General features: G+C 58.5%; 1 protein-coding gene across 1 annotated transcript; it reads right to left on the reverse strand.

The window, feature by feature from the left end:
• Positions 1 to 774: 774 nt before the first annotated feature.
• On the reverse strand, positions 775 to 17,673 carry KCNN4 (potassium calcium-activated channel subfamily N member 4). Its single transcript, XM_055146079.1, has 9 exons — positions 17,434 to 17,673; positions 13,430 to 13,525; positions 12,048 to 12,460; positions 8,459 to 8,594; positions 6,315 to 6,425; positions 6,113 to 6,231; positions 5,695 to 5,764; positions 1,537 to 1,701; positions 775 to 1,191 (listed from the first exon to the last, which is right to left on the reverse strand). Exons 1-8 carry the CDS (start codon positions 17,590 to 17,592, stop codon positions 1,540 to 1,542), a joined length of 1,266 nt encoding a protein of 421 aa, XP_055002054.1. The 5' UTR covers positions 17,593 to 17,673; the 3' UTR covers positions 775 to 1,191; positions 1,537 to 1,539.
• Between the last annotated feature and the right edge of the window lie 2,949 nt (positions 17,674 to 20,622).

The following is a 20,622-nucleotide window of genomic DNA, read 5'->3' on the forward strand; positions in this document are numbered from 1 at the left end:
ATTCAGCCCAAACCTGGATCCATCCCACAGCCTCTTGAACAGCACCAGGCACACCCAGGACGGAGTCGGGAGTAGCCTCTGAACACTGCGGGGTACAGTGACTCCCCAGACAACAAAATGAATTCAGATTCCTTGCCTTAGTCCTGGACTGGAGCGATAGCACAGCGTGTAGGGCGTTTGCCTTGCACACGGCCGACCCGGGTTTGATTCCTCCACCCCTCTCGGAGAGCCCGGCAAGCTACCGAGAGTATCCCCCCGCATGGCAGAGCCTGGCAAGCTTCCCGTGGTGTATTCAATATGCCAAAAACAGTAACAACAAGTCTCATAATGGAGACGTTCCTGGTGCCCGCTCGAGCAAATCGATGGACAATGGAACGACAGTGCTACAGTGCGACAGTGCCTTAGTCTCAGATCTAGTTTTGTGCAGGAGGCGGTTTAAGGTCAAGTGACTAGGGCTAGAGCCATAGCACAGATGGGAGGGTGCTTGCACACAGACAACCCCGATTCGATCCCCGGCACCCCATATGGTTCCCTGAGCATCACTAGGAATGTTCCCTGAACAGAGTCAGGAATAAGCCCTCTGCACAGCTGGGTGTGGCCCAAAATAACAAAATTAATTAAAGGGGGAAAAAAAAGCACTCATCGGCCTATGGGACAGATGGGGACGCTGAAGTTGGCTAGGGCAGTTGTCAGCTGCCTGCATTTGCAGTGGGGCTCATTGAGGAAACACAGCGCCGGTGGGCTTTGTTCAGCATTTATTACAAAGTGGGATAACAGAGATTGGGGGTCACCCCATTCTCCCCACCAGATATATTCGGGCTCGGGAGGAGCCCTGCCCCCATCCCGGGCCACAGGCCTGGTTCCTTCAGCTCTGCCGGCCAGCGGTCACTGAAGCCTCCCTGAAGCCTAGAATCCGGGCCCACCCCACTCCCCTGGGGGTCAGTCCCCAGGTGCCCCCACTTTCAGCTGAGGCTAGAGATGTCCCTAGAACACAGTGAGGTCTCTTCCTGGAGGGCCTGGGCATGGTGGGCACCACTTCTCCCCACCTCCTTCCTCCAGTGTCCCCTCTGTCACGAACCCACCCAACCCTGGGAGCGGGGAGCGCCCTGCACCCCTCGCTCTGCAGCTGCCTTATCCACGGGCAGCGGGAGAACAGCTGGGACCTCCATCCTGGGTCTTCTTCCACGTGTCCTGCGGAGACAGAAAGGCTGTCGGGAGATTGCCAGGGCACACAGGCATGGAGGCAGCGGGCAGCAGGTGTGTGTGTGGAAGGGAGAGGAGGAGAGGGCAGGAGTAGCCGGCATCGAGACTGGGGTACGGACAATGTGCCCAGACCGGGCCCTGAGCAGGAGCAGGGGTGACTTTCCTGCCCCATCCAGCCGCACTTGACCCGAACTTTTGCCTCCAGCTGGTCAGTGTGCAGGAGACGATGGGGAAAAGGCCCCCCTGGCATCCCCCCTGCCCACGTCGTAGCTTTCAAGGGGCATGGCTGTAGCACTGTTCCTCCGGGAGGATCCCCCGGCCCCAGCCCCTCACCAGCTACGTGGCTTCCTGGCCTTCTGGAAGTGGCTGCACCCTCAGGGCGGAGCCAAGCAGCTCGGTCAGCGTGTCCAGCTTCAGCGCCAGCGCGTCCATGCGCTTCTCCAGGGCCCGGTGGGAGCTGCTGAGACTCAGCTGCAGGTCACACAGGATCATGTGCATCTGGGGAGAGGGGCAGGCTCAGGGCACTGCAGCAGCCCCTCCCATCTGGTGGAGCCCACATTTAGGGCCCTCCAGGGCTCCTCCATAATTCTTGGTTGTTAGTTTGGTTACTGCTCAGCAGTAACCCCTGAGCACTACAACCAGGGGATGCTATGGGGTGCCGGGGATCAGACCCAGGTTGGCCACAGGCAAGGCGAGTGCCCCACCCTCTGTGCTATTGATGTGGTCCATCCCCCTCCAGGCTTTTTATCTTATTTGAGCTTTTTGGTTTTAGGATTATACCCCGCTATATTCGGGCTGGAGCGGTAGCATAGCAGGTAGGGCATTTGCCTTGCATGGGGTCGACCCGGGTTCGATTTCTCTGCCCTTCTTAGAGAGCCCGGCAAGCTACTGAGAGTATCCCGCCCGCACGGCAGAGCCTGGCAAGCTACCTATGGCGTATTCGATATGCCAAAAACTGTAACAAGTCTCACAGTGGAGACGTTACTGGTGCCTGCTTGAGCAAATCGATGAACAACGGGACAACAGTGACAGTAATAGTGACCCTGCTATATTCAGAGGTTACTCCCAGCTCACTGTTGGGGGGCAGGGGAGTCTCTTCCTGTGATCCTCAGGAATTGGGTGCTGGAATCAAAGCTGGGCTCCCACACACAGGCCTACCCTCCTTTTTCTGAACTCTCTCTCACCCTGTTCATTTTTGTTTGGTTGGTTGGGGACCGTACCCTGGCTCTGTGCTCAGGGGTCATTCCTGGTGGTGACAGAACACCATACGCAGTGCTGGGAATTCAAACCAGGCTTAGCAGCATTCGAGGCAAGAACCTGAAGCTCTGTCCCATCTCTCTGACCTCTTAAGTCTTTGTTCTGTTTTGGAGCCAACCTGGCAGAGCTTGCTCAAGGTTTACTCCTAAGTCTGCACTGAGGAATTACTCTTGGTGGTGCTCGGGGAACCACGGGGGATGCGAAGGATGGAACCTATGTGCAAAACAAATGCTAGGGCCTACTCTTGCTTGCTCTTTTTTTTTTTTTGGGGTCACACCCAGCGATGTACAGGGGTTACTCCTGGCTCTGCACTCAGGAATTACTCCTGGCAGTGCTCAGGGGACCATATGGGATGCTGGGAATCGAACCCCGGTTGGCCGCGTGCAAGGCAAACGCCCTACCCGCTGTGCTATTGCTCCAGCCCCCTCTTGCTTGCTCTTCTACCCTCCTTTAAGATTTTTCTTCTTTCTGTCTCTCTTTTTTATTTTTGGATACTGGGGATCAAACCCAAGGCCTCACACACGTAAGACGAGTGTTTCTCACTGAGCCACACTCCCATTCTTTATTAATTCTCAGTGGGGCTTCCCCAGCAGTGCTCAGAACCCCAAGGGCATGCTAAGAGATATTGGGGGGGGAGGGTACCAGGATTAAACTTAAGATCTCACAAATGCAAAATATTATGTTCCAACCTTGAAAAAAAAATTTTTTTAGCCACATTCAGCAGTGCTTAGGGCTCACTCATGGCTCTGTGCTCAGGGATCCTTCCTGGCAGGCCTTGGGGGACCCTACAGAATGCTAGGGATCCAGCCCTATGGGATGCTGGAGAGCGAACCTGGGTTGACAGCATGCAAGGCAAACGCCCTCCCCACTGTACTATCATTTTGACACACTCCAATCCTTTGAGCTATATCCCTGGCTCGGCAGGCCAGAGTCATAAGTTAACCTTTTATTAATGCCCAGCCACTTGGCCAGGCGCTTTTTAAATTTTTCATTTTGGGTCATACTCGGTGATGCTCAGGGGTTACTCCTGGCTCTGCACTCAGGAATTACTCCTGGCGGTGTTTAGGGGACCATATGGGATGCTGGGAATCAAACCCGGGTTGGCCGCGTGCAAGGCAAACGCCCTACCCACTGTACTATCGCTCCAGCTCCGGCCAGGAGCTTTTCATGTCTGCTTTGAACTCCTGAAAGGCGGGGGTGGGGGCTTGGGGGGAGATGATATTCACGTTTGCAGTTGGGGAAACTGAGGCAGAAACAGTGAAGTGAGTCCTGGAGTGACAGCCTTGCAGGCGACTGATCCTGGTCTCATCCCTGGCATCCCATATGGTCCCCTGTGCACAGCCAGGAGTGATTCCTGAGCACAAAGCTAGGTGTGGCTCAAGAAACAAGGGGAAAAAATAACACAATGACATGGTCACCTGCCCGTTACGGCAGATCAGGTGGGTCCAGCCTCCGCTTCTCACCGTTGGTCACAAGCTTTAGGGACCCGTGTCCGTAACTGTTTGCTGTGGCCCAGTGCCAAGGGCCACTGTTTGACTTGTTGTGGTCAAAGGAGGAAAAGGAAAAGGAAAGGGCACCGGATACACGAAGGGCCAGCAGGCCTGACATCACTGTGGCCAGGCTCTGGCCGCGGCCCAGCGGGAGGAGGCTTGTGGGCACCTGGGGCCCGGCCCACCTCCCTGAGGCCGCCGTGCCGAGTGCCCTGGAAACAAAGCTGCCTCTCTCCCAGCCGGTGGATTCCTGCTTTTTATTGGTTTTGCCATTTATCTTGGAGTTCGATTTGTCAATTTGTTCTGCTGTTAATGTACCTGAAGAGTTGGCATTAGAAGGAACTTTATATCCGTCCACATGTACAGTCAACAATAAAAATAACAAAACTGAATGCCAGGTGGGAGAGAGAGGTGAGGGATGTAGGTACTTGCCCTGCAGGTCGGACCCTGGTGAGATCTCAGGGTCAGCTGGGGACCCTCCAGCACTGCCGAGTGCAGCCGTGGGAGCCTCTGAACAGGCTTAGGTGACCCTGGCCACATCTGGCACTGCAAAGCCTTTGTACTGAACTGCTCATTCTCTTCACAGAATCACCAAGCTGGGTGCTGGGTTTCCTGAGCACTGCCTAGGCAAAGCCCCCCAGTAGTACAGCAGGTAGGGCATTTGCCTTGCACGTGGGACTGGGTTCAATGCCTTCTTCCCTCTCGAAGAACCCAGAAAGCTACCAAGAGTATCCCACTCACACAGCAGAACCTGGCAAGCTACCTGTGGCATATTCAATATGCCAAAAACAGTAACAACAAGTCTCACAATGGAGACATTACTGGTGCCCGCTCAAGCAAATCGATGAACAATGGGACGACAGTGCTACAGTGCTCATGGGGGGGGTGGTTAGGCACCATCCACTGGTGCTCAAGGGCTACTTCCAGCTCTGAGCTTAGGAGTCACTCCAGGGAATCCCCAGACCAGGAAGTGCTGGGGATCAAAGCAGAGCTAGCCATATGCAAGGTCAGTGCTGACTGCTTATACCATCTCTCTGAGTTCCTATATTATCTCTCTGCCTGTTCCATCTCTCTGAATTCCTATATTATCTCTCTGCCTGTACCATCTCTCTGAGTTCCTGTATTGTCTCTCTGCCTGTACCATCTCTCTGAGTGCCTGTATTGTCTCTGTCTGTACCATCTCTGAGTGTCTGTACCATCTCTCTGAGTGCCTGTACCATCTCTCTGAGTACCTGTACCATCTCTCTGAGTACCTGTATTGTCTCCCTGCCTGTACCATCTCTCTGAGTGCCTGTATTGTCTCTCTGCCTGTACCATCTCTCTGAATTCCTGTATTGTCTCTCTGCCTATAGCATCTCTCTGAGTTCCTGTATTGTCTCTCTGCCTGTACCATCTCTCTGAGTGCCTGTATTGTCTCTGTCTGTACCATCTCTCTGAGTACCTGTATTGTCTCCCTGCCTGTACCATCTCTCTGAGTGCCTGTATTGTCTTTCTGCCTGTACCATCTCTCTGAGTGCCTGTATTGTCTTTCTGCCTGTACCATCTCTCTGAGTGCCTGCACTGTCTCTGTGTACACCTGTGCTATCTCTCAGGTGCCGCACTTTGGTTCTCTGCACCTCTCCGTTTTGCAGTCTTCACTCAGCCACAGGTTTTGGGGGTGCCCACGGGTGCCTGGCCCACCAGCGGCCCCTGTTGCAGGTCTCTACACACACAGCCCTCCCCTGCACCTTGGGGGCACCCGAACCTTGGAGATGTCCACCATGGAGTTCACTTGTTCCCGAAGCTTCCGGTGCTTCAGCCGCACCTGGCGGAACCTGGGGAGGAAGGTGCAGCAGGTCAGTTCCCCAAATACCTGGTCACGGATGGGACCGAAGCTCTGGGGCAAGGTGGGGTGAGGGTAGAGGTTCATAGAGATTCAGTGCCATGAGAAAAATGACCAAAGGACAAGAGCGGGCAGGGGGAGCCCAAGAGCCCACCAGAGACCAGGGGTCCTGTCCACGGACCCCAGCCATTGCCAGGACCCGGGACAGTACCTGTTGGGCGAGCCCGGATGTGGCGTCCTGCTGACACACTTGTGTACAGGCATGCACACACACACACACACACACACACACACACACACACACACACACATCATGCACGCGGGACACTGGGGGCCTCACGTGTTGATGGCAGCCAGCAGCCGGCGCTGGTGCCTTCGGGCAGCCCTCGATTCCTTCCTGCGCGTGTGTTTGTAGAACATCCAGGACTCCTGCAGCACGCGCGCAGCTGACTCCTTCATCTGGGGGGCAGAGTGTCAGGGGAGGCAGGGCCGGGTGGGACTCTCGGCCAGGGCGGGGGCTCCGGCGGCAGCGCCCTCCTCACCTCCTTGGCGTACTGGATATCCATCATGAAGTTATGCACGTGCTTCTCGGCCTTGTTGAACTCTAGCTTCCGGGCCACCACGGCCACCAGCAGGGCGGTGCAGCAGACCCCCTGTGGATGGAGCCTGGCTGTGACCCCCACTGTCCCCAGAACCCTCCCCGCAGCCCCAGAGGCTGGGCACAGCCACCGCCAAGGGCCAGAAAAGCAGACAGGCATAGAGACAGATGCCGGGCCCCGGGCTGGCGGTGGGGGAGCCGGCAGACAGCGGCCACAGCACATCCTTGCTCTGGGGGTGGGGTGGGGGGGCAACTCGGGCTGCTTTGCACATGTGAGGCCTCAAGCTTGATTCCCATGGCCCCCACCCTACCCTCACCAAATGTGCCACCAAACCCATCTCCACCAAACAGCCAGGTGGGCACACCCTAGAAGCCCAGTGAATGGGTGACCCCCAATAGGATGACTAGAGCCACAAAGCGAAGGGGATGGGCACAAAGGGGGTGGGGAGGGGGAAGGAAGGGGGCGAGGCAGGACGAGTCTGGGCTGATTGCAACCCCCCTCCTACCCCCTGCTGCAGGGCTGTGGCTGGAAGGTCACCAAGGGGGTCCCCTACCCTCCTTATCCCTGCTCTCCCTCCCTCCCCAGAACTCGGTGGCACCCCCTCTCCCTGCTGCCTCTTTCATCTCTTTGGACTGAAACTTTTTTTTTATTATTGTTTTTGTTTTTTTGGAAACACACCTGGCGATGCTCAGGGGTTACTCCTGGCTCTGCACTCAGGAATGACTCCTGGCGGTGTTCAGGGGCCCATATGGGATGCCAGGGATCGAAAACACCCTCCCCGCTGTCCTATCACTCCAGGCCTGGACATTTCTCTCTTCCCAGGGTCTTTGCCCCTCAGAAACACAGCTCAGGGACATCTGTCCCCTCTCCTTGCCTCAGACCAGAGTCTTCCAGGGAAGATGATCTGGGGGAGGGGCCACTGGAGCAACCCAAGGGGTGGGAAAGCTTCAGGCATGGTGGGGAGGGCGCTTTCTTTTTTATTTAATTAATTAATTTATCTTGGGGGTCACACCTGGCAATACACAGGGGTTACTCCAGGTTCATGCACTCAGGAGTTACTCCTGGTGGTGCTTGGGGAACCATATGGTATGCTGGGAATCGAACCTGGGTCAGCCGTGTGCAAGGCAAATGCCCTACCCGCTATGCTATTGCTCCAGCCCTGGGAGGGCGCTTTCTGGTCACTTTAAGAAGGGACCTTTTCAGGGGGTTATTGAATGTGGGAAAAGGGGATTGGGTCACACCCAACAGTGCTCAGGGGCCATTTCCAGCTCTGTGCTCAGAAGTGACCCCTGGCAATGCTGGGGATAAGGGGTGGGGGTGAGATGCCATGTGGGACATTGGGATTGAACCAGGGTCGTGGCTGATGGGTTGCATATAAGGCCTGTGCTTTATCTCCTGTCTGCCCTCTCCTACCCTCCTGCCCTGAATGTCATCTCCACACCCTCCCCGAAAATGAGGTGAGAGGCCAATAAGTTTTAGCCCAAATCCTTTTTTTTTTCTTTTTGGGTCACACCCGGCAATGCACAGGGCTTACTCCTGGCTCATGCACTCAGAAATCACACCTGGCAGTGCTCGGGGGTCATATGGGATGCTGGGAATCGAACCTGGGTCAGCAGCGTGCAAGGCAAATGCCCTACCCGCTGCGCTATCGCTCCAGCCTCCCCAAATCCTTCTTTAATGCTTCCTCCACCCCCACGCCTTCCTCGGTCACTTGGAACCACTGAGCAGTGGAGACGGGGACTCCCAGGGTTGGGGGGCGGGGGAGTCCCAAGTCCAGCCAGGAGCAACGGTCTCATCAGCTCGTCTTCCTTCTCTGGAAGCTGGGCTGGCTGCCCAGAGTCACTGTGAACGCCAGCAGCCAGCACCGGCCCACGCTGAGGGCAGAGGCTGCCACAGAGCACGGGCTCAGTGAAAAGTTGGCGTCGAGACCTGGGGATGCAGCGCCCACGCAAGAGCAAGCGTGAGACTGGAGAGCTGGATCCTGGCCCCGCCCCACACGCCCTGGGGGACGCCGGCTACCCCGCCCCACATAAGCAGCGTGCCGGCGACCCAGGGTGACGGAGGCTCTCCAGAAGGCGTGCACTCACCATGACCCCCGTACACAGGCAGACGATCTTGCCCCACATGGTGCCCGGCACCACATCCCCATAACCGATGGTCAGGAACGTGATGGGAATCAGCCACAGTGTGTCCGAGAGGTGCCCGGTGGCGTTAACCGCCTGCCTGCAGGGATGGAGGGGTGGGGGGTAGGGGTGTTGTTGGAATACCCTGCTGTCCCCGGGGCTCCCCTGATGTTTGATTTTTTTGTTTTTGCTTTGGGGCCACACCTGGGGGTGCTCAGGGCTTACTCTCAGGGATCATTCCTGGCTGCTCAGGGATGGAGGGATCTATGCTATGGGATGCCAGGGATCGAACCCGGGTTGGCCTCATGCAAGGAAAGTGTGCTCCTCGCTGTGCTATCTCTCCGGCCCCTCCACTGAAGTTTGATACCCTTCTTCTGAACACACCCACCTGGAGTCCCAAGACACCAGAACATACGGGGCCTCTGAGAATCTATGAACTGCTAATTGGAACCTGCATCCTGCCCGTTCCAAAGCCTCTGGGTGGGGGGGGCTGGGAAACAGCACAGCTGCTCAGCGCTTCCCTGGCATAGCTGACCCAGGTTCCATCTTCAATAGCACAAAGGGTCCCCTGAGCACCACCAGGTATGGCTCAAAAAAACCCAAAAAAAAAAAAAAAACCCAACAGAAAAAAAGGAACAAACAAATAGCAACCCCCCCCCCCCCCCGCCCCACAAACCACTGGCTGTCAGGAAGCAGCTGGGGACGCAGTGTTCAGAGCATGGGCTTGTGGGGTTGGGGTGGGGGCACAGGTGTGTGCAGAAACCCAGAAAGTGCACCCCAGACGCTGTCAAAAGAAGTGGGTAGGGGTGGAGACGGGTACTTCTTTTTTCCTTCCTCCTTTCCTCCTTCCCTTCCTCCCCCCACCCTCTCTCTCTTTTTTGGGGGACCACACCTAGTGATGCTTATCGATTACTCCTGGCTCTGCACTCAGGAATCACTCCTGGTGGTGCTCAGGGGACCAAATGGGATACTGGGAATCAAATCTCAGTTGGCCACTTTCAAGGCAAATGTCCTCCCCACTGTCCTATGGCTGTTTCTCTTTCTAATTTCCACCTCAAATGCTCTGTGGCCTTTAAGTGGCTCTTTGTAGATCACATAGTGGGTCTCTACCCAGTCTGGCAGGATTGCGGCCCCTCCCCACCCCAACCGGACTTTGCCTTACTCAGACCCTGTCGCCAGGATTTGCAGACAGACCCCCTTAATGAGCACCTCACACGTCTCAGATTCATGAGCTGTGAACGCACTATTGTTTTACTGCATCCCCCCTACATACTTGCACACATGCATACACCCATGCAGGCACCACACAGGCACATGCACACACACACACACACACACACACACACACACACACACACACTACAAAGCTCATTCAGGGGGCCGGAACGATAGCACAGTGGGTAGGGCGTTTGCCTTGCACGCGGCCGACCTGGGTTCGATCCCCGGCATCCCATATGGTCCCCCAAGCACCGCCAGGAGTAATTCCTGAGTGCAAAGCCAGGAGTAACCCCTGAGCATCGCTGGGTGTGACCCAAAAAGCAAAAAAACAAACAAAAAAACCAAAAAAAAAAACAAAGCTCATTCAGGATCACGGATCTCTATGTATGCGTGACTCCTTCCGAAGCCTCTCATGTGTCAGATGAATGACACACATTACAGAGGCTTATTTGGGTCATTCATTCATCCTGACCCATTTCCGACTGGGGACACAGTCAGCACAGTCAGCCCACTCCAGGAAGGGGCTTCACAACAACAAATATGAGAAAGGGGATGGAGCAATAGTATAGCAGGGAGGGCGCTTGTCTCGTGCACAGATGACGCGGGCTGGATTCCCGAGCCGTCACCAGAAGTGATTCCGGAGCACACGGCCAGGAGCAACCCCTGAGCATCACCAGGTGTGGCCCCCAAACAAAACAAAAACAATGATGAGAATGTCCTGGGGGAGTGTGAAGCAGGTGGGACATGAGTTCCATTTGACAGATGGGACAACAGAAGCACCAGAATCCTTCTCGCCCCTGAACCCATTGCCTGGAACCAAAGAGATATGACCAAGTTCCATCCCCAGCATGGCATTGCACGGTGCTCTGAGCACTTCTGGGAGTGAACTGCGAGTAAGGGCTGGAGACATAATACAATGGAGAGGGCTCTTGCTTTGCAGATAGACGACTTGGGTTTGATTCCCAGCATCCTCTGCGGTCCCCTGAGTACTGCCAGGAGTGATTCCTGAGTGCAGAGCCAGGAGGAACATCGCTGGGTGTGACCTCAAAACAACAAAACTAATAAACAAACAGAACCATGAATAGCCCCTGAGCACTGCTATGGCCCCCAAACAAAACAGAAACAAAACAGAAATACCGCCTACTTGGTAAATAAAGATAATTTTAAAAATTAAAAGGAGGTCCAATGAGTAGGGCATTTGCCTTGCATGAGACCAATCCGGGTTTGATCCCCAGCACCCCATATGCCCATAGGGTGCCCTGAGCACTGCCAGGAATGATCCCTGAGCGCAGAGCCAGAGAGCACTGCTGGGTTTGGCTCCAAAAAACAGGTTAAAAAAAAAGAAGAGGAAGAAGAAACAAGAAAGAAGGCCCAAAAATGCTATAGGATCGAGGCAACTGCCTTGCATGTAGCCGACCCAGGTTCAATTCCTGGCACCAAATAGAGCTCCCCAAGCCCCGCCAGGAGTGACTCCTGAGTGCAGAGCCAGGACCATTGCCCGGTGTGGCCCCCAAACAAAAAACAAGCAAACAAAATGCAAAGGAAGTGAGAGCAAGAATCCTGTGCCAGAGGTTCTGCCCTCAGGTGAAGGTGCTCCTGGGACCTTTCCCTGTTAGGTAGATTGCTCCTTCCACGCCCACCTACTGGCTCCCGATTACCCCTGTGGCTACGGTTACTCCTACATTCTTTCTCTGTCAGAGACGAAACAATGGTCTGAAAACGCCGGACTGTCCAGCAGGTGACCTGCAAGTCACAGAGATCCTTGGAGTCCCGGCTGGAGAGGGCTGGGCGCTCGGTTCCTTCTATCCCCTTGCATGAATATAAGGACAAATATCAAACCTTGGGGAGCAGGTGGGAGTAAGTAGGGCAGGGGGAGAGCTTGAGTTCTCTTTGAGGGGGGCCACAGCTGCTGGTGTTCAGAAGCTCCAACCCAGTCATGGCTCAGGGCGCTCCTTGGGGGAACCATGTGTTAGGCAGATAGAAACGGGGTGCCGGACTGGAGAGACAGCACAGCAGGGAGGGTGCTTGCCTTGCAATTGGCCAACCTGGGTTCGATCTCTGGCATTCATCTGGCTCTCTGAGCACCTTCAGGAGAAATTCCTGAGTGCAGAGTCAGGAGGATAACCCATGAGCACCCTGGGTGTGCCTCCCCAGCCCCCCAAAATAGAACTAGAATTCCTGCATGCTCAAGCATGCTCCTCCCTCGCCCTCGAAGCTTGCTCTGGGGCTTTGCTTGCAACCTGCACCACCGTACAGGGCGAACGTGGGCTGCCCACGGCTGCTCCAGGGGCCCGCTCCCCGACCCCCACCTCCGCCCCCAAGCACGCGCCCTCACCTCTCAGCCACCGACAGCACCCAGGCGGTGGTGAGCCAGAGCCCCAGAGTGAGGCAGAGCAGCAGGCGGCCGGGGTGCGTGTTCATGTACAGCTTGGCCACGAACCAGTGGCGGAAGCGGACCTGGTTGAGCGCGCCGATGCTGCGGTACGAGGCGTTGAGCAGGACGCCGCTGCGCAGGAGCACGGCGCGGGGCACCAGGTAGAGGCGCAGCAGCATGGCCAGCGACAGCAGCGCCTCGCCCTGGTCCAGGAAGCCCGGCCAGGCGGCGGCGGCCGGCCCGGGCGCGCACGGCGGGCCCCGCACCGGCGCGGGGTGCAGCGCGCACACCGCCAGCTCCAGCACCATCTGCGCCACCTGCCGCCCGGTCAGCGCCACGCGCCAGTCCCGGAGCCCGTTGTCCGTCATGAAGAGCTGCGGGGGGTTGGGGCGGGAGGGGATGCGGGGGTCACTCGCGGGTCACGCGGCCGTCGCCGCCAGCCTGTGCCGGGGAGATAAGGGGGGCGCGCCCGCCCGGACCAGGACGGACGCTGATAGCGCCGGGGAGGTGGGGCCCGCAGGGTGGGGAGCAGGGCAGGACCCGAGGAAGATAGCCTTCCTTGCTTCTGGGGCTAGGGGCTCCATTTCAACCCAGGAACCAGCCAGCTACTGAGTGACACGGGCCCCCGCAGGCAAAACCCCGCCACCACACCCCGGAGCCGACTGACAGCCACATCCTGGGACCCTTGGGGCTTCTCCCAGATTTTGGACCCAGTTGCCAGGGACAACAGGAGGCTTGGGTGTGTCATCAACCCATTCCCCAGACGCAGAAACTGAGGCTGAGCAGTGCTGTGCCCCAGCCTGGGGCCACTCCCTGTCCCAGGACTGCTAGTTAGTGACCACATGCCTTTGACTGAAGGGAGGGGAGGGGGCCTTTGCCACAGGAAGCTAATAGCACCCCGCTTTCCTGTCAGAGGGATGGGGTGCAGGGGGCATGGGGTATGGGTGGGATGGCTTCTGGGTCTGGGTGGGGAGCATGGTTGGTCCCAAAGGTATGGGTGAACAGGAGTTTGCTGGAGTTTGGGGACCCCCTGCCCCCCAGGGCCATCCAGGAACCCGCTCCTATTAAGGGTCTGGAGGTGAGGGGGGCAGTAGCGCAGGGAGCCCAGGCGACTGCGGGGGCCGAGGGAGGGGGCTGCTCCAGGAGGCTGGTCTGTCTGATCCGTCTGTCTGTCTGCCTGCCTGCCTGCCTGTCTGCCTTGACCAGACAGAGGGGTGAGGGAGGGTGTGGATCTCTGGCGGAAGATTCTCATTACTCAGCCCGGGAGGTGGAGAAGGGTGGAAAGTGTGAGGCAGCCGGGTGGAGTGGGGGCTGAGGGAGCACGGAGCGGGCGGGGCGCTTACCTGGACCTCCTTGGCGTGAAAGGCCAGGATGAAGCAAAGCAGCAGGAGGGTGGAGACGCTGATAGTGCATTTCACCAGGAACAGGTAGAGGGCCCACTGCTGGGGGAGGGGGGAGAGGAGTGAGACTCCGCCCTTCTCTCTAGTCCCAACACCGCCCCCCCCCCCCCCACAGTTCCCAAGTTCCAAGACTCCATCCCTTCTCCCCCTAACCCCGATTCTTCCTGATATCCCTGTTCAGCAAAAATCTGGAAACCATCTTCCTAGGACCCGAGAGGGGACACGGGGGTGTGGTCTCACATGCAGCCAGCCGGTCCAGGTTCAATCCTCGGCATTGCTTAGGGTCCCCTGAGCACTGTGAGGTATAGCCCAATTCACCCCAAGAAAAACCATTTTTGGAGCTGGAGCGATAGCACAGTGAGTAGGGCCTTTGCCTTGCATGCCCCCGAGCCAGGTTCGATTCCCGGCATCCCATAGGGTCCCCTGAGCACCGCCAGGAGTAATTCCTGAGTGATCAACCCATTGATTGTAGAGTCAGGAGTAACCCCTGTGCATTGCCGACTGTGACCCAAAAAACAAACAAACGAAAAAACCATTTTCTGATTGTCAGGGATGGTGCTCCTTTCTTCCCAACCAGATACCCCAGACCCAGATGTCAGGGGGACCTCCTGTTCCAGGACCCCGGACTCAGACCAGAAACCTTGAATCTCCCATTCCCTTTACTCATTCATTTTTCAAACTCGGGACCCCTGTCCCCTGCAGACCCGGGGATCCTTGGCCCCCTCCCTCCCTCAACCCCCTCCAATTACATACTGCCCCCCTACCCTGCAGAACACATATTAGTAACACCCAAGGTGCCCAAGGGCTACCCCCAGCTCATAGTTTGGGGGTCACTCCCAATTCAGGGCCACGTGGTGCCAGAAAGCAAATCCAGGGCTCCAGGCCCTCACATTCTCTTCTTATGGGGGGAGGCGGGGCACAGCTGGTGGTGCTCAGGGCTCACTCCTGACTCTCACTCAGGAATCATTCCTGGTGGAGCTTGAGGGAACATACAGGGTGCTGGGATTGAACCTGAGTCAGCCACCTGCAAGGCAAGAGCCTTGCCCTCAGTACTAGAGTTAAGCCACCCCCCATTCCTTCTTCTTCTTCTTCTTTTTTTTTTTTTTTTTTGCTTTTTGGATCACACTTGGTAACGTTTCAGGGGTTACTCCTGGCTCTGCACTCAGGAATTACTCCTGGTGTTGCTTGGGTGGCCAGATAGGATGCTGAGGACTGAACCCAGGTCAGCCGTGTACAAGGCAAGCACCCTTCCCACTGCATGGCTCCGGCCCCCTTGGGCTCTCAGGTGTGTGTGTGTGTGTGTGTGTGTGTGTGTGTGGTGGTGGTGGTGGTGGTGGTGGTGGGACACTGGAAATAGATATTAAGATATACTTCTCACCCATCTGGTCCTGCACAAAAGCAACTACAAGTTCCCCCACAAATTCCTGAACACCCAAGTAGCACTCAGTGCCTGCAAAACGAATGCCCTCTGAGCTGGAGTGATGGCACAGTGGGTAGGGCGTTTGCCCAGCGTCCCATATGGTCCCCCAAGCACTGTCAGGAGTAATTTCTGAGTGCAGAGCCAGGAGTAAGCCCTGTGCATCGCTGGGTGTGACCCAAAAAGCAAATAAATAAATAAAAACCAATGCACTCCTGGGGTGAAGCAGGGCCCAGCCCAGCTCTGAGCAAGCCCCCCTCTACGCCCCTCCTATAGTTCTTCCCCCCTCTTTGCTGCTTCTTTCTCCTTCCCACCCGGCCCAGTCTCTGGGCTCCAGGTCCAGTGTGGATCTGGCCGGAAACACATGGTCCCCCCTAACCATGGAGGGTTTTATTTTTTTCTCCTCTGTGGAGGAGGGTTCTCGAATTCTGGAGAGAGAGCTTTGGAGGGGCTGGGACTGCTGGCTTCTCTAGGGGAGGGGGGCAGTGGGGGATGCTGAGAGGGACAGAGGTGGGCCTGGAGGGGCTTGTCCAGCAGAGGGGCCCCCCTGGGCTCCCAGACTGAGTCCCAGCACCTGTTTCTCCAAAGACGCTGCCAGCTTCTCTGGCCTGGCCAGGGCCCCACCTCTGCAGGGGAAGAGGCCAGTTTCCTGCCCCAGGGGGCCGGCCCCCCCCAGAACAATGGTGCCGTTGTCCCCCAGCCCTCCCCCACTCCTTCTCCCTCTTAGAGCTCCCTGATCCCCTTGAACTTTTTTTTTCCTTAGAGGCTTCCTTATCATTATGAGTATTTTCTTTGGGAGAGAGGTCATGGGGGTGGTGCTGGGGGTGTACCCAAGCTACACAGTATGTGGGGGAGGGGGGGCGAGGAGGGGGCCAGGGCTGGCCAGGGCTTCCCACATGCCAGGCCTGTGCTCCTCCTCTGAGCACTTTTGCTTTGGTGGGTCTCCGAGTCCATCCCAGTCCACGGTCTGGCCCTCATTGGGTCTGCCTGTCCCCCGTGCCCGCCCAGCCCTGGGCTCTGCTCTGTGCCTCTTCCTCTCGCTGTCTCGGAGGGTCCCTGCCCCTCCCCTGCTCCCTTCTCACTTCCCTGTGCTCCCCGGGGCTTCCCCCCAGCGCTCCCCCCAGAAAGCAGGAGGCACACGGAGAGGGTATCTCTGGAACCTGAGGGTCATTTGCAGATGGGCAAACTGAGGCTCAGAGAGCTGCTGCTCCCCGTCCCCCCCAACACTCTGGTCCCGCTGCTGCCATCTGGCAGGTGGGAGAGGGCAGGGAGGAAGGAAGACCCCCTGGGCCCTTGCCCGCTGCCCCCAGCAGGCCCCCACGTCCTGGCCTCCCTGCTGGGCGGGTGCCCGAGCGTGGGAGCGGCGGGCTGGCGAGCTCCAGCCATGCTTCCTGTTGGCATGGCCTGCGGCGGGCACCCCACCCCCTCCTGCCCACTGCCTGATCCGCCTGCCCTGACCTTCCATGTGACTCGGGATCCTTCAGAGCAGCGACCCCTCCCCCCACCCCCAGTGAGCCTCCGTTTCTGCGAATCCTCCTCCGGGTCATCAGATCAGGCCCCCTCAGGAGGTGCCGCTCCCCCCTCCCCCCTCAGACAGGTCCCCACCTCCTCCCTCCCCCCTCAGACAGGTCCCCACCTCCTCCCTCCTCCCTCAGACAGGTCCCCACCTCCTTTCCTGTTGAGCAATTCTCCGTCGTCCTCAAGCAGTGGCTCTGACCTGTGTCCTCCCCCTGCCCCCCTCTCTGCCCGGATGGGGCTGGAACGAAGAGTGAGCGCCTGCTCCGACCTGCCTCCCGCCCCACCTGCGCCTCTGCCCACCGCCCCTCCCCTCCCCTGCAGACCATGGGGGTGCCTCAGCCTCTGCCTTCCCTCAGCCCCAGCCCCCACTACCTACTGCTCGCCTGGCCCCAGACCACATATCAGAGGAGCCGGGATTGGGGGTTGGAAGACTGAGTGCCCTGGGAGGTGCAGGGGGGCGGGGTGCTGGTTCCACTTCCCTCCCCCACCCCGGCCCGGCTCTCTCTGGGGAAACTTTCCCGCCCAGATAAGGCCCCCGGAGCCACCTCCTTCCAGAACGGGAGCCGTTCTTCCTACTTAGCCTCAGAGAGCCCCGGTTACCTCACCCCTAACCACCTCACACGCCCACACGCCTGCAGGACCCAGCTTTCTAAGGCTGCACCTCAGACAGGGATACACAGACAACCCCCTCCTTCCTTCTGAGAAGCCCAACGGCTACTTCCCTAGGTCCCCAGCCTCCTCCCTCAGACTCCAGGGTCCAGCCCTCAACCCCTCCTCCCCCAGACAGGAGTCCCAGCTGATAGTGCCTCCTCTATCAGACCAGATATTCCTCCTCCAGCCTCTCCATCCCCCTCAGACCCAAGCGTGCAGACCCCTCCCAGCCTCCTCCCTTGGACCCAGAAGTCCCGGGCGGCCCCCACCTCCCTCAGACTCACGGTCCACCCCGCCCTTCTTCCTTCAGACTCCGGAGCCCAGCCGCCTCTTCCCCCAGGCCAGGCCGGCCAGCACTCACCGGGCACCCCCCGAACCACAGCATCTCCGCGTGCAGGACCATGAGCCCGATGCCAGTGCCCGCCAGCGCCAGCGCCCAGCCGGCCAGCCACTTCTCCTGCTCCAGCAGCCGCTTCCTCCGCCGCAGGGCCCCCAGGCCAGACAGCAGCTCCCCGCCCATGGCCCCCGGGGTCTTGGGGCCCAGCCAGCTTCCTGCCCAGGGTCCCCCACCTCGCAGCACGCAAAGGGCAGCCACTGTGGCTTGCAGGTCACTGCCCGGCTGGCTCTGGGGCTCTGGCTTTGAGGCACAGAGCTGTGCCCTCTGGGAGGTGGTGACGGCTGGGCAGGGCGGGGAGGGGCTGGGGAGGCCCCTGGGCAGAGGGGAGGCTCCGAGCCCCCCCTGCTCAGACTAAGGAGGGACTGGGGTGTGTCTTGGGCCAGAGCAAGGAAGAGGCGTGCGTCCACGTGGATAAAGTCCCACACAGACACACAACGGTCCTAGCCGTGTGAGTTACGCCTCCCCGGAGCCACACCCAGGATACCACGAGACACGGAGATACACCCCGACCCACGGCAACGGGCCCCGGCACACACTGCCACACCACACAACTGACACCAAGTGACTCACAACGCCCGCCCGCAGGGCTCCCAAAGCCACAGCCACACCCAACACCACACTCGGTGACACACGCCGGCACTCAGTGTGCCGGGCAGGGCCTCTGAGCACGCGACCCTCCATAGGAGACAAGTTAGAGGGATGGAGCCAAGGTTGGGGAGACGGCAAAGAGGGCTGGGGCATCCTGGGGCCCTCCCTAGCCCCCAGGCACCCCCAGGAGTCAGTTCCCCCAACCCAAATAAAATAAACCAAAGTCACCACAGCCACTGCCGCTGGGGGGATCACGTCCACAGCCTCCCAGACACAACTTAACCCAAGTGCCCCAGGACACACAATATCCCACCCCACCCCTACCTGCCAGTGGACCTATGCACTTAGGGTGCCCCGGCACACGCTCTGCAGACACACAGCACCTAGGAACGTACCCCTGGAAGTACTTAGCAACCTAGCACCCAGAGAAACACAAACACACACAGACCCCCAGTCTGGGGCTCAAGCTCATGAGGCACCCCAGACTGTGTCACCACTCGCAGACTGTGCCCCCACACCAGGTCCCCAGGCACGCAAGGCTACAGGGATGCGGATGCAGAGCGACAGATATGACTCTCCAAGGCAAGGCTGAAGGGGTACACACCGTGGGACCCGCCCACTCGCCAGACACGCCCACGTGACCACACCCACCAGAAGCCCCCGCCTATCTACGCCCTGCGCCCCACGTGGCCCTCACAAGCACTGCCCTCAGCGTGGGCACCCGGGAGAGGGCAACAGGACCCCACGCGGTGTCTTATCCCCGCAAGACACACTGCTTTCCTCCTGCCTTGCCCAGGCGTGCGGCACTGACCAGTTGTCACAGCACCCACGCCCCCGCAAAAAAGGGAGAGCAGCTGCGAACACGTGGATCTGAATTCACTCCTCTGGGCCCTGGACCACGGCGCTTGTCCAGCGAGCCTGTCGGAGGATGCGCGGCATGGTGACCCCCTGCTGGTCTCAGGCCACCACTCGGGGGTCTCACAGCGGGAGCACACATCCCCCGGGCCCCCTCCCACATATCCTGTGCCCTGTGCCTGGCAGGATCGGGACTGTCAGCCGCAGGGAAATGGGCTACGCACTGTCTGGTCTGGCAGGGCACCCACACAGCCCACACAGACACACCCAGGGCCACCGGACCGCACGCGCACGCGCACGCGCAGACACGCTGCAGTGACAAAAGCGCACTTCCCCATTTGGAAAGAGGGATGGAGTCCAGCCCACTACACCCCCACTCTGCACTGCCCCGGGGCCCCTGAGACACTGCTGCTGGGGCACCCCACCCCCTGCAGCCTCTGAGCTTCCTCACCCTCTGCAGGGCCTCCTGAAACAGGGGTTTGTCCTTACCTGACTGCCTGTCTCAGTTTTCTCTCCTTTGTGCTTGTCCCTCCTGTCTGCCCACTCCCCCCACCACTCCTCTTCCCCTTGGTCTGTTTTCCTCTTTTGCTCTCAGCCTCTTCGTGTCTCAGCACCCCTGCCTCCATCTTTGCATCCTTGGCTTTGTTCATTTTGAGCACTCTCTCTCTCTCTCTCTATCCCACACCCTCCCGCGTCCTTGAGTTTGTGGTGTCTCCCCTGTCTCTCTGTCCCTGACCAAGAAATCTCTCTGTCTTGGTCTCTGGGCCTCTCCAGAGCTTCCTGCCTCAGTTTCTCTCTCCTGTCCACTGGCACAGCCATCCACACCTTTGCTCTTCCAGCCCTGCTCTACTCAGCGCACTCAAGCACACGGAGGCACGAAGGTGTCCATAGCACGAAAGTCGGACATGCCAGAGGCCCAGGGGACAGTCGGAGAGAAGGAGGGGAACAGTGAGGGTTTCCGCAATCTCTCCACGGAGAGAAGAATCTCAGAAGTGAAGAGAAAGCAGAACAGATTAAGGACAGGGAAGTTAGGTCAGAGAGAAAGTGGCCCCCAGGAGACCACAATTAAAGGCTAGAATTAAAGGAGAACCAAGATCGGGCCGGGAGGTGTACATGTGGGGAGGGGACACGGGGGCAGCGATGGGGTCGCCTCAGGAGGGAACCTTTTTCTGAACTGAAGCTCCATCTGCCCATGGCGGGATGGAGGGACCACACAAGGGCTCCCAGCCAGCCTCCAGCCCAGGGAGGAGCTGGTGCGGGGGTGACTCAGGGCCCAGAACTTCCTGTGACTCAGCCATACTCTCAGCCCAGGAGGGCAAAGAAGTGCAAGAGAGGGACCCTGTCAGAGAGAAGTTAGAAGTGCCCCCGGGTCTGAGGGAAGAGGCTGAGCATGAATCTCTGGGTCTAAGGGAGGAGGTGCTGGTGATGGGCCCCTGAGTCTGAGGGAGAAGGGATTGGTATGGACCTCTGGGTCTGAGGGAGGAGGGGTTAGGGAAGGATCTAGCAGAGGATGGGATGGTCTGATGGAGGAGGCTGGACATGGACCCCTGAATCAGAGGGAGAAAGGGCTGGGACTGGGCCCCTGGGTCTGAGGGAGGAGATGTTGGGGATGGACACCTGGGTCTGAGGGAGAAGGGACTGGGCATGGACCCCTGAGTCTAAGGGAAGAGGGTCTGGGCTGGGCCTCTGGGCCTGAGGGAGGAGGGGCTG

Source organism: Sorex araneus, chromosome 8 (genome assembly GCF_027595985.1).
Source record: "Sorex araneus isolate mSorAra2 chromosome 8, mSorAra2.pri, whole genome shotgun sequence".
NCBI classification, from domain to species: Eukaryota; Metazoa; Chordata; class Mammalia; order Eulipotyphla; family Soricidae; genus Sorex; species Sorex araneus.